Source organism: Eleutherodactylus coqui, chromosome 11 (genome assembly GCF_035609145.1).
Source record: "Eleutherodactylus coqui strain aEleCoq1 chromosome 11, aEleCoq1.hap1, whole genome shotgun sequence".
NCBI classification, from domain to species: domain Eukaryota; kingdom Metazoa; phylum Chordata; class Amphibia; order Anura; family Eleutherodactylidae; genus Eleutherodactylus; species Eleutherodactylus coqui.
This window is the reverse complement of record NC_089847.1, coordinates 20,026,254-20,042,779: the sequence shown is the minus strand read 5'-3', so window position 1 is coordinate 20,042,779 and position 16,526 is coordinate 20,026,254. Positions and strand designations below refer to the sequence as shown.

General features: G+C 44.8%; 1 protein-coding gene across 1 annotated transcript in view; it reads left to right on the top strand.

The window, feature by feature from the left end:
- Positions 1-16,033, top strand: part of HSD17B2 (hydroxysteroid 17-beta dehydrogenase 2) — a 45,245-nt gene extending 29,212 nt beyond the window's left edge. The window contains exons 3-5 of the mRNA XM_066582822.1: positions 3,006-3,191; positions 11,744-11,881; positions 14,884-16,033. Coding sequence (XP_066438919.1) covers positions 3,006-3,191; positions 11,744-11,881; positions 14,884-15,248 — 689 coding nt within the window. The 3' untranslated portion in view covers positions 15,249-16,033. The remainder of the gene's footprint in view (positions 1-3,005; positions 3,192-11,743; positions 11,882-14,883) is intronic.
- Positions 16,034-16,526: the final 493 nt, after the last annotated feature.

The window sequence follows — 16,526 nt, the reverse complement described above, 5'->3', positions numbered from 1 at the left end:
GAAACACACGTGCCTTCAGCCAATCACAGCCAATGACAATGATGTCATTGAATGGCTGTGATTGGCTGTGTTTCTGGAGGCGGGGATTTCAAGCCCTGCGTCCAGAAAGCAATGTTCTGCCGTGGACCAGGAGGGAGTGACAGCCTGCAGGAGCGCCGCAGAACATCAGAAGAAGTAAGTAATGATTTTTATTCTTTGCTCCACTGTATTGCCGGCGTATAAGGTGACAGTTGGGGGATCGTCTTATACGCCCCGTCGCCTTATACGCCGGTATATATTTTTATTGTAACACATTTCTGGATGAATTGCAGGGAAGGGCTTATATATTTAACCCCTTCCCAACAATTCATCCTGCGATCGCCGGCAGCCCATTGCTTTCAGTGGAACCTGCTGTATTGCTGGCTCCATTGAATTCAATGGGCAAACATCGTTCTTCTCTGCCACAGCTGTTACAGCTATGGCAGAGGAGAACGATCTTTACGCTGACAGTGGGGGGGGGGGGCCCACTCTTGCCGCTATTGTGGCTTAATAGTGGGACCTGTGAACTTGAGATGCAGCCCAACATGTAGCCCCTCGCCTGCCCTATCCGTTGCTGTGTCGTTCCCATCACTTTGTTGAATTGCCCCGATTTTCACAAATGAAAACCTTAGCGAGCATCGGCGATATACAAAAATGCTCGGGTCGCCCATTGACTTCAATGGGGTTCATTACTCGAAACGAACCCTCGAGCATTGCGAAAATTTCATCCCGAGTAACGAGCACCCGAGCATTTTGGTGCTCGCTCATCTCTAGTTCCAATACAAACCACAGAACGTCTCGCAAAAAATGAGCCCGCAAACAACTATGCTGACAGAAAAAAAAAGTCTTGGCGGTCAGACGATGGGAATAATCTCATTATTTCCCACAGATATTTAAATTTTTAAAAATAGTACAGCAAAAAAAAAGACTATTTGATTTTGTCGTAATCGTACGAAGCACAGAATAAAGTGATCGTGTGCACACCGTAAAAATAAGACCGCGGCAAAGATGGCGGAATTGCTGTTTTTTTCCACATAGAAATTCTTAAAAGTTTTTCAGTACATTATATGTTACATTAAATAGCACCATTGAAACATACAACTCGTCCCGCAAAACACCAGCCCTCAGACTGCGACGTAGATTGAGAAATAAGAGTTAGGATTTTTTGAAAGCGGGGAAGAAAAACATAACATGGGAAAAAAGGCTGTCATTAAGGGGTTAATACTATTCTCAACGCATTTTTTAAAATCGTATTGTTGAGGATGACGCAGATTTTCAAGTTCGGCTGGAATGCTGACACCACGAGGCAAACTCTAGAAAACGGGTGTCATCTTATATTGATATTCCTGCAGGAAAGAAGTTTATAAGTATCTTATTTCTTTCATTTTACTTATGGCCCATAATGCATTGCTGGCAGCAGCCATTTCTAAATTGTTCCCTCTATGGGTGGAACTTAGTTGTCATGTGATCATTTGCATTTTCCAAAAGAGGCGGAAACTGGCACATATTTTCTGGTATGGGTAACCAATAGCTGCTGGTAGAAACCTTACTGTAACAAACCCAGGAAGCACAAATCACTGTCACCATATAGTAATACACTGAATGGCCCTTTCATTAGAGACCCCGGTCCATCTACGATTGGAGCTTCCCTATATGGAAATTAGACCTGTGACCCCAAAGTACAGCATAAAATCATGTGAGAAGTTTCCTGTCAATCAGTTTCAGTGTGAATCCGCATTAAATGGGAAAATCCAGCGATCTGAGTGACTCCCAACAAGACCTGGTCATCGGCTCTAGACTAGCTGGGACCAGGATTTCACTAGCAACCTTGTGGGGTTTTCTCATGTAATGCTGTGGAGAGTATACCAAGAATGGTGTGACCGAGGAAAACTATCCAACAAAAGGGAATCCTGTAGACAGAAACAACTCATCACCAAAAAAAGGGGTCAGAGGAGGATGTCAGGAATTATTCTGACCAACAGGTGGTCTACAGTCAAGCAAATTGCAGCTGAAAACAACACTGGTGATCCAGCTAACATGTCGAAACACACAACTCACCGTTACTTGGGCCAATGTTCCTGTAGAACTATTTCTACACCTATGGAATCTGTCACAGCTATTCTGAAGACCAAAGGAAATCCAACGTGCCACTAGATAGGGGGGGGGGGGGGCTCTAATAAAGTAGCTATTCAGTATATGATAGACAATTTTCACTGCTACCCTCAGTTTGTGATGTCCGAACCATTCCTGGACACTGGGTTTAGCTAAAGGGTGGTAAGGCAGCATAAATTCAGTCCTAAGCTCTTGCTCATGACCTGAAGGCTATGAGTTCAATCCACACTGACTCAGCCTTCCATCCTTCTGAGGGGGTAAAAGATGACTGGGGAAGGCAAACCACCCCGCAAAAACAGTCTGCCAAGGAGTCAGTCATGACTTGGTGCTTGCACCAGGGGACTTTACCTACTCGCACCTGGACCCTGGTGCCTGACCTGTGACCGCTGTGACCCAAAGGCTCCTTTGCTGTATAAGAAGACACCATTCCTATAAATATCACAGATGAGGACCCTGGTTCAGACTTTGCATTGTTGCTCAGAAGCTTCAAGTTGATCCTCTGATTGGGCAATTACAGCAGCCCAATCGTTGACCATCAACCAAATAAAATCAGATATTGTTTGTACCAAAAAATGTGATGAGAAGGTAACTGCTGTCATGTCCCACTGGCCGGCCATCTTCCAGGTCTAAACCCAAGCTGCTAAAGAGGTAAATGCGATCCCATGGAGTGATTTGGCGTTTTTCTTTTCTTTGGCCATTGCATCCCTCGTTGGACAACAAATGTTCTAGAGAACTTGTAATACTGAGCTCTGACATCTAGGATATCATTCGATGGTGCATCCTTTATGGCACATTGGTGTATATGATAGCGATCTATATCTGGGATGCATCCCTACCATGAGCATTAATACTTCTTTCTGTGTCCATTGCTCTAGGTCTCTGGGGTATTGTGCACAATGCTGGGGTTCTTGGATACATGGCGGACGCAGAATTGCTGCCCATAAGTGTCTACAAGCAATGTATGGATGTGAATTTTATTGGAGTTGTTCAAGTCACCAAGATGTTTATGCCTCTACTGCGAAAAGCCAAAGGAAGACTCGTCACCATATCCAGCATGGCAGGTAAGTGGCTGAGAATAAGACAATAGGATATGGTGACAGTGATAGAATAACATTGCGTTTCCCACTGTATCTCTCACGTTCCTCTGGTTTGAAGGATCTCTTGTCAGGATGTAAGGACTCTGTCACGGCTCGCCGGCCGTGTCGGATCGGGACCAGGGTGACTTCACAACATCAGGCCAACCACATTTGATCCACACGGCAGCGCATGCTCAGTGTCATTTTGGCATTAGATGACGATATTAGCACTTCTCTGCTGGTCTGTAGGTGGATTGCTTGGTTAGGTGATACGTCCCAGCTGGCCAATCAGCGCTTGTCAGCACACATTTATTTAGGCTCCTCCTCATTGTTATACTTCTAGTCTGAAAGTGTTACTGTCTAGTCGGTGGCTCCTATCCTTTTCCACTGTAAGATAAGTCTGTCGAGGATATTCAGGGTGCTGTAACATCTTATCTCCTGACTAATTGCTATTTCTGCATTGGTATTTCATCTGGGTCCAACTAGGGAGAGTCAGGGTCACTCCAGGTTCTCGACATGGGGTTTCTTTTCTTCATCAGGGTGGGTGCTCCACTTTTAGGTAGGTTCTCATCTCAGTAGGTTAGGGTCAAATTTTCCATTTCCCCTTTTTTTTAGTTTTGTTATAGAAATATTGCCTTTTTGTATTTCTATCTATCTATTTATCTATCTATCTCCTATCTATCTATCTATCTATCTATCTATCTCATGTCTATCTATCTGTCTCATATCTATCTGTCTCATATCTATCTATCTATCTATCTATCTATCTATCTATCTCCTATCTATCCTATCTATCCTATCTATCTCATATCTATCTATCTATCTCATATCTATCCATCTATCTCCTATCTATCTATCTATCTATCTCCTATCTATCTATCTCATATCTATCTATCTATCTATCTATTTATCTCATATCTATCTATCTATCTCATATCTATCTATCTCCTATCTATCTATCTATCTATCTATCTATCTATCTATCTATCTATCTATCTATCTATCTATCTATCTCCTATCTATCTATCTATCTATCTATCTTCTATCTATCTATCTATCTCATATCTATCTATCTATCTATCTATCTATCTCATATCTATCTGTCTATCTCATATCTATCTATCTATCTATCTATCTATCTATCTATCTATCTATCTATCTATCTATCTATTTATCTCATATCTATCTATCTATCTCATATCTATCTCCTATCTATCTATCTATCTATCTATCTATCTATCTATCTATCTATCTATCTATCTTCTATCTATCTATCTATCTATCTATCTATCTATCTATCTATCTATCTATCTATCTATCTATCTATCTATCTATCTCCTATCTATCTATCTATCTATCTATCTATCTATCTATCTATCTATCTATCTATCTATCTATCTATCTCATAGTATAGGCTTCATATGGGGTAATTCCTGATTGCATTAATTAGAATAGCGGAGGGAGGCGAGTGAGTGATCGACAGCATCCGCGGTGAGACGCCGCGTGCACCTGCAGCCCTCGTCTACTACCCTACGCTGCAGACATACAATCATACTGTCACTTACATACAAAAATATTAGCGGTGGATCAATCAAATCTCTAAAGCCAAGTCTGAGATCCTGGCTAATAATTAATGGGCTCATTAGTTTGTCAGTACTCGCTTGTCACAGCTCAGTAATTGGCTCTTTGATTATTTAATTAGTTTGTTATGTGATTGTAATTGCACATACATAATCTCTCGTTTTACACAAAATTGAGGCGCTGGACAGAGCCGCACCATGATTGCCTACATTGCTGCTGCGCGGCTAAAACTTTCATGCGTTGGTCTTGGTTCACCAAGGATATTTTCAAGACAATTACTTAATACCTTAAAGGGGTAATTTGCTTTGGACAACTTCTTTTGGTCTTAGAACTGATTTTATAGAAAATGGGACAAGAAGCATAATAGCCTCTATCCCCGTGCCACCATTTAGTGTCAAGGAAATACTGCCATATACAGTCAACATAAAACCACTATATGGTACCCAAATAATATGAACAATCCAATTAACACTTCCTTGCCGAGACCATATAATACTACAGCTGATTTCCCAAAGCATACACTGTTCCTATCCTGTGGGGGATTAGGAAACCCCTTTTAACCCTTTCCAATCCAATTTGTATCCTGGTTTTCCTAGGGGGCTTACTCTTTTTCTTCTGTTATACAACGGTGCTATCTGCTGGCTAAAGCCAGTACTGCATGAGGTGACACGTTGGATAGGCTCTGACAGCAGAGAGGCTGGAAATATACAGTAAGAGAACCCCGACGGACGTCTTCCAACATCGGAGCTGTACAGCCTTAAATCATAATGTCTTCAGACGTCAGACAGTGGATTGGAAAGGGTTAAAGGGGTTTCCAGTTTATGTTACTTTTTTTTAAACTATATCTGCAAATGTGTTAAAATACCAAAAGCAGTGGTACTTACCCATCCGCTGTCCTGGTGATCCAGCAATGCAACCCAGAGGTCCAACCGTTTTTTGTTCAGGAAGGGTTACCACCTGATTGCTGCAGCCAATCAAAGGCTGCGGCAGTCAGGTGCCATTCTGCTGGCATCACCACTCAGATGCTGGGGGCGAGAAGACTGCTGCGTCCTCTGATTGGTTGCGGTGGTAAGGTGGTAGTCATTGCAGAAGACTGCTGTGTCCTCTGATTGGTTGCGGTAGTCAGATGGTAGCCATGGAGCACCAAGGGAGAGGACGGGTAATTACTGCTGCTTTTGGTATTTTAACACATTTGTTGCTATAGTTAACAAACATTGTCCGACAAGCCCTTTAACTGACCCTGAAGGATCCCACAAAAGCACATTGATCACAGGTTTTCCTGTTGTTGGGAGCCCCAACTTTCTGGTTGAGAAGCTTGTCAGGAAGTGCTTGATTTCCTTGCAACGCCACCACAGGAGAAATTAAGCATTACATGGCGCCTATTGATATTGGTGGTGTAGCTGTATAATGTATAGGCCGCTAGGTCCTCCAGAGATGCTCTTTGTAGCTGCTTTCTGCTTCTGGTCCATGAAGGAGGCTCTTTTCTAGTAACTCTGAATATACTTGAAACTGGATTTCTAAAATAGACAACCCCTTTAATTTAAAAACGCGTGAACAGGTGGACAAATCTAACCTTTGTGCGCCTGTTCAGATGGCCCGGCACATATACGCTAGGCCACAATGCCGTTGGGCGGGGAGAGACAGCTAGCTCTGCTAAGCTGTCTCCCCCTTCCCTCACCCTCGCCACCTCCTCTCCAGCTGTTTGCAATGGGAGGGGGTGGGATGAGGGCGAAGCTAAGCTCCCTCCCCACACCTTCTCTGCAGCCAGCAATGGGAGGGACGGAGTGAGGCGGAGCCTCCTCCCATTTTAAACAGTCAGAGGGGAGGAGAGAGAAGAGAAGGGGGAGGGAGTTTAGCAGTCACGCTGCAAAACTCCCTCCCACCTCCCTTCTCCAGCTGCTGTTATTGGCTCCCATAAGAGCCCATCCTGGGGCCGACGTATTTCAGCCCGAAAGATAGTTCCAGGACAACCCCTTTAAAGACAGATGGAGTGTGGCATTCACTGGTGATGAATGTCACATGACTACTTCTTGGTACCCATACAGGTTAGTTTTGTCTATTTTCTATGGCTGTATGATAGTCCTGGATAGTTGATAATCCGACACCTATCATATGCCGGATTAAAAGGAGTCTTCCCGTACTAATGGTACCTTCACACGGAGCAGCTGTCATTCAGATGGTCACTTAGAAAAGTCGCTGATTGTTGATTGCTCATTAGTTGTTTGCTGACTTATCGCTCCTAGAGGGGATCCAAATTAGTTCACAAGTCGTTCAACTACGAACAACTGTAAGTCAACACCCAACAACGTCTAATCACCCAGTGAAATGAAATGACTATCAACTATTGAACCAGTTATGGCTCATCACCCTGTTGTTGGCCGGAACGGCTATAATTTGCATTCGCTCTGTCAAGCGATTATTTGGCCATTAGTAATCCTTACCTTAAAGGTACCTTTAAAGGGGTATTCCCATCTCAATTTTTCATAGCCAAAATGGGGAAACTATTGCCAGGACTAGCTGGAACCTACTGCCGCTTGGCCGCATGCTCAGTGCAGCGCTGCTTCTTTAGCTCTCATTGGAGTGAATGGAAGCTGCGAAAATAGTGTAGCACAGCGCCCCACGCTGTTTCCGTAACTCGCATTCACTTCAGTAGAAGCTACGGAAACAGCACTGCGGTAAGCGCTTGGCTCCTTCCGATAGATGATCGGAACAGAGTTTCCGGATTTTCCAATCTCAGCCATAAAAAAGCCAAGATGTGACTATTTTTTTAAGGATTGATGGCTGGCACTTTACTGAATGCTTCCAGATGAAGCGCTCTACTACTGCTGCCCTGCTAGAATGGGAATCTAGTGAAGCTTGATGGCAACTACATGTAGAAGGGGGATAGGAAGTCAAGAATGAAGCTGGCCACGCATACGCTAAAGTTGATACGCAATATGAGGCCTCATTCACACAAACGTTTTTACACGGCTACTCCAATGCATTCATTCACATGAGCCATTTTCAGGCGTGGGAAAAAATCACGCCATCAAAACAATAAATTGGTGACCGTCTTCGATCGCTGATTTTTCACGCTGCGTCCAAAGATAGGTCTTGACTAGAGATGAACGAGCGTACTCGGTTCGAGTGTTTTTGCACTCGAGCACCACTTTCTCCGAGTAACTGACTACTCGGACGAAAAGATTTGGGGGGCGCCGGGGGTGAGCGGGGGGTTGCAGAGAGGAGTGGGGGGGGGGGGGGAGAGAGCTCCCCCCTGTTCCCCACTGCTACCCCCCACTCCACCACGCCGCCAGCCGGCGCCCCCCGAATCTTTTCATCCGAGTAGTCAGTTACTCGGAAAAAGCGGTGCTCGAGTGCAAAAACACCCGAACCGAGTACGATCGCTCGTCTCTATTCTTGACTAGAGATGAGCGAGCATACTCACTAAGGGCAATTACTCGATCGAGCATTGTCCTTAGTGAGAATCTCCTCGCTCGGAAGAAAAGGTTCGGCTACCGGCGCGGATGATAGGTGAGTTGCGGCAGTGAGCAGGGGGGAGTGGGGGGGGAGAGAGATCTCCCCTCCGTTCCTCCCCGCTTTCCCCCGCCGCTCCCTGCCCGCTTCCGGCAGCTGAATCTTTTCTTTCGAGCGGGCAGATACTCGCTAAGGGCAATGCTCGATCGAGTAATTGCCCTTAGCGTGTATGCTCGCTAGAGATGAGCGAGCGTACTCGGTTCGGGTGTTTTTGCACTCGAGCACCGCTTTTTCCGAGTAACTGACTACTCGGACGAAAAGATTCGGGGGGCGGCGTGGTGGAGCGTGGGGTAGCAGTGGGGAACAGGGGGGAGCTCTCTCCCCCCCACTCCCCTCTGCAACCCCCCGCTCACCCCCGGCGCCCCCCGAATCTTTTCGTCCGAGTAGTCAGTTACTCGGAAAAAGCGGTGCTCGAGTGCAATAACACCCGAACCGAGTACGTTCGCTCATCTCTAATGCTCGCTCATCTCTAGTCTTGACCTATCTTTAGCCGAAAAATGCTGGGAGCTCCCATAGACTCCTATGGGAGCTGGGGGGAAAAAACGGAGGGGGAAGGAGTTTACCTGCATCGGCTGCTGGGAAAAGAAGACAGCCGGCTCTATTTAAGCATTAGAAGTCATTCCGAGGATTTCCGCTGACCAGCAGCATATTTTTCTTGCAATCCGTCCATGTGAATGAACGAAAAAATGCTAATTAATATCAATCACGGCTATTCTTCATTGATGCGATTTTCATCCGGCATCAAAACGCATCGCCCGTGTGGATAAGGTCTTAAACATACATGGTCAGACAAGCAGAAATGATATGAGGATGGTGAGATAAGTGGCGGTCAGTGGCGCTGTATATCTCATACACTAACTACATCGGTCAGAAAAGGTCTAGTTCTAGGAAGCCCCTTGCAGCCCCCTTAAGTCCTTGCATTAGAGAAGACCCCTTTACGAGTTCCCAGACTGTACTGTAGAATGTTTGGCTTATTTGTGTCTCGATAACCCAGAACAGATCTAAATATGGAGCTCCTTAAACTTGTGTCATAAGACAATGTGTCTGTGCGGGATTAGCTCGCACGTCTTAGTCATGTCGGAGTAACACAGTGCATGCAAGTTCTAGCTTGTTATCAGATGAAAAGGTTTTGTGCACAATGAACGGGACGTGTGGTTATATCCCCTGACTGCGAGTACAACCCAACGCTGTGAAGGAACGGCCTCTCCGGTCACCGTGACCTCCAATAAGCTATTCATTTCAATTGGGATTAACTTTTCTGTGCAAAATAGAGCCCTGAAGTATTTAGCACAGCGGAATCCTCCAACGAGGCGTCGACAGGCAGGAGAGGCTGGCTGTGATACATACGGCACTGGATATAGTGTCCTCTATAGCACATTCTCATGCATATGTGCAGGACGCCCCAAGAGAGTATGGGAGGGGAGGGAGGGGGGGAGGGAGGGGGGGGGGGGGGGGGCTGACTACATTGATTTGGCCCATTTCTGCTGCGCTCTGCGGGACCAATTGCTCTGAGCTGCTAGCATGTAGATGTGTTCTGCAGGTTTCCAGGAACGGTTTGTTGTAGAGAGATCGTATTTAGGCCGAACTGGGTAAATTTACGGTTGATAGAGAACATTATGTTCTATACATATGCAAATGGGAAATAGTATAATGTTGCTGCAGCCCCACCTGTTGTATGGTGGCTTCGCTATAAGTCTGATGAAAGAGACATTAGACCATCTATTACCATCTCCCATTTGCATACCTTATATCCCAGAGGTGCATTACATAGGTTTCTTCGTGACAACTTGGTACTCAACACAAGGAGAAACTTTATTTCCTCTTATTATTAACCCACTAAGGACCAAGTGCCGTAAATTTACTAGGCTTCAATCCTAGAAAAATAGGGTGCAGGATTAAAGCTCCTGTAATCTAGCAGAAGCAGGATGGGTCCTCAGCTGTTAATGACAGCCAAGGACCCAGAGGAGAAGGAAGAAGTGGTTTTTAACCATTACTGCTTTCTCATTTATAGGTTAAAGTACTGAAGAGAGAAAACTGAAGCGTTACTTCCACTATTATACCCAAGGATCACGTGACTGCTGGGTGCTCCCCATGCACAGTAATGCTGCAGGGTCCTAGCAGACCCCAATCAGCTCTGTTAGTGGCTATTGTTACTACAGGGGAAATGCTTTCGTCTGCAACTGGGGCTCCTATGGATGTGGCTCATACGGATGCCCCAGGTACAATAGAAAAGTGTCAAATGAAAAAAAAAAAGACAATGTAAATTACCCCCAGAGGTTTTATATGACGTCACGGGGGGACATAGATATTAAAAAGAATAGTTACATAAGTAAGTATAAAAAAAATTACAGAATTGAAATATATATATATAAAAAAGGAAATGACCCACTGCTGACACCAACCAAGTCCATCGTCATATGCACACTATATCTGGTCCTTTGGGACCAAAACACCCTGGTCCTTAAGCGATTAAAGGCTTTTCACTCAGCCAACCAAGACCCTGCTCTGCACTGACAAGGGGCAAAAACTCTGAAATTCTGGGCGTTTGTTCCTTATGGAGAGACTCTGGTTTGGCTTATGCCCTTAGGTGACGTTACAATGCCAATTAAAGGGTTAGACGATGATTATAGGGAAGGGGTCTTCCAATAGATGTTGCTATACAAGTGTTACACCATTTCTTATTCGAGTACCTTACTTCGCAGAGGTGCTTCTAATGACCGTCAAGTCTTCTGACACCAACCTGGCAGCCCCCCTGTAAAGTAAGAGCCCCCTGTGCACCTGTAAAGTTATAGGGCCCCCCCCCCCCACCTGTGCTCCTAAATAAAGAGAGCCCCCCATTGGGCCGAGTGGTGTGAACACTGACCCTTCCTGTTCCATCACACAGCAGTGTTGCCCTCACGCTGCCTGTTATGCAGCCAGAGTATAGAATGGCTCCTCCCTCCTCTCCTGTTCTAGCACTGGATATCAGGAGAAGGGGGAGGAGCCATTCTACATTCTGGCTGCATAACAGGCAGTGTGAGCGCAACACTGCTGTGTGATGGGACAGGAATGGTCAGTGTTCATACTGCTTAGCCAGACAGGGGATGTGGGTGGGGACAGGAATGGTAGTGGTAAGGAAGGCCTCTGGGCCCCCCTAGATTATGATCCTGGTCGCAACTGCCACCCCTATTGCTACACCACTAGTCCCCAGACTCTGCAGCTATGTCATGACCACTAATAAAATTCTATTAAAAGAACAGTACACCCCCCAACATCATCTCAGGTATGACATAACCACCAGGCGTGATCACAATACAAATCTATTATACTCTGTACATAGAACACTACAACTCCCAGCATTACGACTACTGGAGAATTATTAGGATGTCTCTTCTAGATTGGGATGTGATGGTCTGTAAGTAGTTGGTTCCATTTTCTTCATGGTGCTTTTCCATCTTCTTCAGGACACACTCCAATTCCTGGGTTTGCAGCTTATGCGGCATCTAAGGCAGCTCTGACCATGTTTTCTGCAGTAATGCGCCAAGATCTCCTCAAGTGGGGTGTGAAAGTATCCGCCATCCATCCAAGTGGTTTCAAAACAAGTACGTATATATGTGGATGTTTTTGTCTCAGTTCAACTTGTTTCACAGCCACCTGCCTTCCTTTCTTGAATATTGGCAGAAACATGGATGTTAAGAGGGCAATAAATAAGCCAGCCTCAGAAATTTGACAAATATTTTTTACTTTTTGGGGGTGGGGGTCCCTCCTCTTATGTTGTCTATACCCCTGTATTCAGTAGGAATACCAAATGAGAAGTACTCTATAATGAGAGGGCAGTAAGCAATGAAGAAAGAACGCTATCTTTTCTCCTTAGGGAGAGCACCTAGAAGGTGAGTGGGAAGACTTATAAGGCCATTCATGCTCCTCTGGGTAATATGCAAATAAGGGAGATGGAACAATACCTCTGCAGCGCCACCTATTGGAAGGCAGCATTCCTGCAAGTCAGTGTTAGATTCTTGTACAAGGCTTGTATAAAGAGTCTAACATTGTCTTGCAGGAATGCTGCCTTCCAATAGGTGACGTTGCAGAGGTATTGTTCCATCTCCCTTATTAGCAATGAAAAAGAGACCGTCAATGCACCAAATGGAGATCTACAGATGAACGGGGAGGCAGTTGGTTATAAAAATCACCCCTCAGACTCAGAGGCCCCACTTCAATGAGCCATAACTTTAGTTTATAGGACCTACAAGTTTCCTTTAAGTAAACCATTCAACTCCATGCAGATGTTGCCTCTGGTTGCATTCAAACACAAGATCCATCTGATGATGCTGGATGGTAAGAATGTCAACCACCATGTCCCTTTCTGGAGCATCCCTTGCTTGGCCACCATTTGAGGTAATCCTTGAGTGATGCTTGAGGTAATCCATGCATGATGTTCACGAGGCGCTAGCTGACAAGGGGGTATATGCCAGATGATGCAGTTGCTAGGAGTCCCTCAGAGAGAACCGCTTCAGCCCAGGTTGGTCCCATTCCCTTTGCAATTGGTGGAAAATACTTGTGTGGGTCTTTGATCTCCAGAGCAACTGTATTGTTAACAAAGGAAAAAAAGGGGAAGGGATATTGGCTTAAGGTCATTAAAGGGGTTTAAAGGGAATCTATCAGCTCAAGGTTGCTGTCCAAACTGCAGGCAGCATGTTATAGAGCAGGAGGAGCTGAACAGATTAATATGTAGTTTTATTGGGAAAGATTCAGTATAACTTGCACTATTGCTATTCATTTATATCTCTGAGCTGAACAGTCCGGTGGGCGGAGCTATAAGTGTACAGTCATACACAGATAGCTGCCAATCACTGATAGCTCCGCCTGCTGGACTGTTCAGCTCAGAACGTGCAGAGATATAAATGCATATAATACAAGCTATACTGAGTCTATATATCAGTCTGCTCAGCATCTCCTGCTCTATAATATCACGCCTGCCGTTTGGACAGCAAGTTTGAGCTGACAGACCCCCTTTAAGGGCATGTCCAGCAGCAAAGTCCATCACGTGTGGACATGGCCGAAGGAGCAGAACGCAGTAAAAGTTGATGTGTATACTCAGAAGAGGACAGGGTTTAGAGTTGTAAAAAAAAAAAGTACCAAATGTTGCCACCAGGGGAATATGTGGCGCTGTAGGTGAGTGATGTGGTATATAATGCAGCCGATGAAAGGATTCTGTCAGTCTACTGCTCAGATCGGGACCATACGCCTGCAGTACTATGACTCTCACATGTGCCTTGCTGGTTAAACCATATGGCCAGAGTGGAGGTAGCAAATGCATTAAACATGGAGAAGGAGCGCGTTGTATTATATCTATAGGGACATATGTTAGGAGCACATTGTACCATATCCATCACTTTTACCAACATAACAAATCACTCAGCCATCGTACAGTAAACCACAATGGATGGTTTTTAGCCATTTAAGGGTTAATCCTGTAAGATAAAGTTATCCCCTATCCACACCATAGGGTATAACTACCTGATTGGTGGGGGTCCGACCTCCCCAATAGCCAGAACAAGGATCCCTTATCCCCCTGGGAGACCAATAAAATATATGGAGTGTTAACCGGCATGCTCGGCCACCGCTCCATTCATTTCAATGAGAGCATTGGAAATTGCCGAGTTCTTGAACTTGGTTATTTTCGACACTCCCATTGAAATAAATGGATCGTTGGCTGAACAAGCACACTGCCACTCCATTTATTTTTCCAGTTTCTCAGGGGGACACAGGACCCTTATTCTGGTGATCAGTGGGGGTCCCAGCAGTTGGACCCTCACCGATCACCTAGTTATTGCCTATCGTGTGGATAGGGAATAACAAAGTGGTTTTCCCGGCAAAAAGTATGGATGACCCATCCTCAGGATACGTCTTCAATAGTTTTTGACTGTAAAACCCCTTTAATATTGCCAGAACACCTCTTTAATTGTGACATAGTTGTATCTTATACTTCAACAGCGCCACATATTCCCCTGGTGGTAACATTTGGTACTTTTTTTTTTTTTTTCCAGAAATCTAGACCTCAATCCTCACAAAGTAAACAAACCAACTTCTATGGGTTCTGCTCCATAGGTGTTTCACTAGAGACCTCTGAACACTTGTTTAATTATGAGCACCCTGTATATCACTGCCGGCTGAAGTACAACTCATAGGTTATAGTCAAAACGATACCTTTACCGCAAAAAAAAAACAAAAAACTACAACCCCCTTCCAACCTCCCCATCCTCCTCCTCCTGTCAGAATAAACTAATGATGGGCCCAGTAACTAGAAGAGAGGTGCTATATGTAAATATTGTGGTGGACCAGGCATACAGTGAGGTAATGGCCATGCATACATTCAAAAAACCATATGCGAAATCCCCACCTAATTTACATATTCATGAGGTCTTCTAATTACAAACCATGTAAACATCAGAATCCATTTACGCCTCCTATAGGACCCCGTACCGCTCTGTGTATACACCGAGGAGTCGTCCATAATTTATGACTTCTTGTTTTACACTCCTGTTGAGAATATACCTCATAAATAATACAAGCTCCTCAAACCAGACGCGTCTTCTCTCCGCAGATATTTTTGGATCTCGAGAACACTGGTCAAGTCAAGACCAGAAAATTCTGGAGAACATCATGCCGGACGTGAAAGAAGATTACGGGGAGGAATACCTGGCGAGTCTGAAGGACCTTCACCATACAATGTCTACATACACCTCCCCGGACCTGTCTCCTGTCCTGGAGGATGTGTGCCACGCTCTACTGTCTCGGGAACCCTACTTCTCCTACACCCCCGGCCGCTGTGCGTATCTCATCCCTTGTTTGTTCCGCTATTTTCCTCTTTGGGTTTATGATAACTTTGCCAAACAAACCTTCCAAATCCACCGGAATATCCTACCGAGGTCCCTGAAGATATCCAAGGCTAACACAAAAATAGACTAGGGCTTCCGTTACGACGGGATGGTGGAAAAGTTTTACAAAAACACACGGAAACCTCGAACAACCTTCATGCAAGACGTGTAACTACACTGCTGGGAACACAATGGAAACATCCTACCCTGAAGCTTGCCCGTAGACCGACCATGGTCAACATCAACCAATTCTGTAAGCTGACGCGTTTCAGGTTCCAAAATGTTGGGAATTTGCCATGTGATCAACGAAAGGGTCAGGACTGGGAAGACCTTTGAGAACCAAGCAGAAGAGATCCTGTGCCTGTATATATGCAGATGCCTTGTTTGCTCATTCCAGTGACTACCGTGTTTCCCCGAAAATAAGACAGTGTCTTATATTCATTTTTGTTCAAAAAGGTTTAACTTTTTTAAATGTATAGCTGCCTGGACACTATTTAAATTGACATTTTTCATTAACTGTTAGCAGGGCTTAATTTTGGAGTAGGGCTTATATTTCAAGCATCCTCAAAAAGCCTGAAAAATCATTTTACATCCTCAAAATTTCTGGAAAATCATGCTATGTCTTATTTTCAGGGTATGTCTTATTTTCAGGGAAACAGGGTAATAACACGCAGGAACAATAACACAAAGAAAACTTTGCAGTTTTTAAAAATATTTTTGACATTTTTTTACAAGCCATACTATGGAAGCCAATCTTACAGTGGTGACCATGAGTGGTGCCTCCTCAAGGGATGAGATGGAATTCCGTATCACATGACTTGTCCCGTTTCCTATTTTTGTAACCAAAAATCTTTATTAAATGTGACAAGTTTGTAATTGTTGCCGTAGTCGAAATCTATCAGATGACACAAGTGAGGGTAAAAACATGGTGACGTGTACCAAAACCGCTCACACAGGGTGGACTGAGCATCAGCCAGGGGCATGATGGGTAGAACATTACATTTGAGCAGAATTTCAATTTTTAAAATATTTTTCTAGCTCATCTGTAATCCTGTAGCCCAGCTTTCCCACTACTCAGCTTGACCCCGCCACTGCAACCCAGCTTTCCTCGGATCTCACTGCTCAGCCTCTTCTGCCAAGCAATGGAATCCTGGGAAAGCTGGCTTGCAACAGTGACTTCGGCTATAGCATGTAAGCCTTTAACCCAGCTTTCCCAATACTCACCAGCTGAGTAGTGGAAAAGCTGGGTGATATTACAGATGAGTTCACAGCTCCTGAGCCTCAGCAGTGGCAGCAAGCAAATGGGTTTAGGCTTCCATATATAAAAAAGGTGCAGCCTCTGCCTCCTGGGAAAGTGTCAGCAAGACGC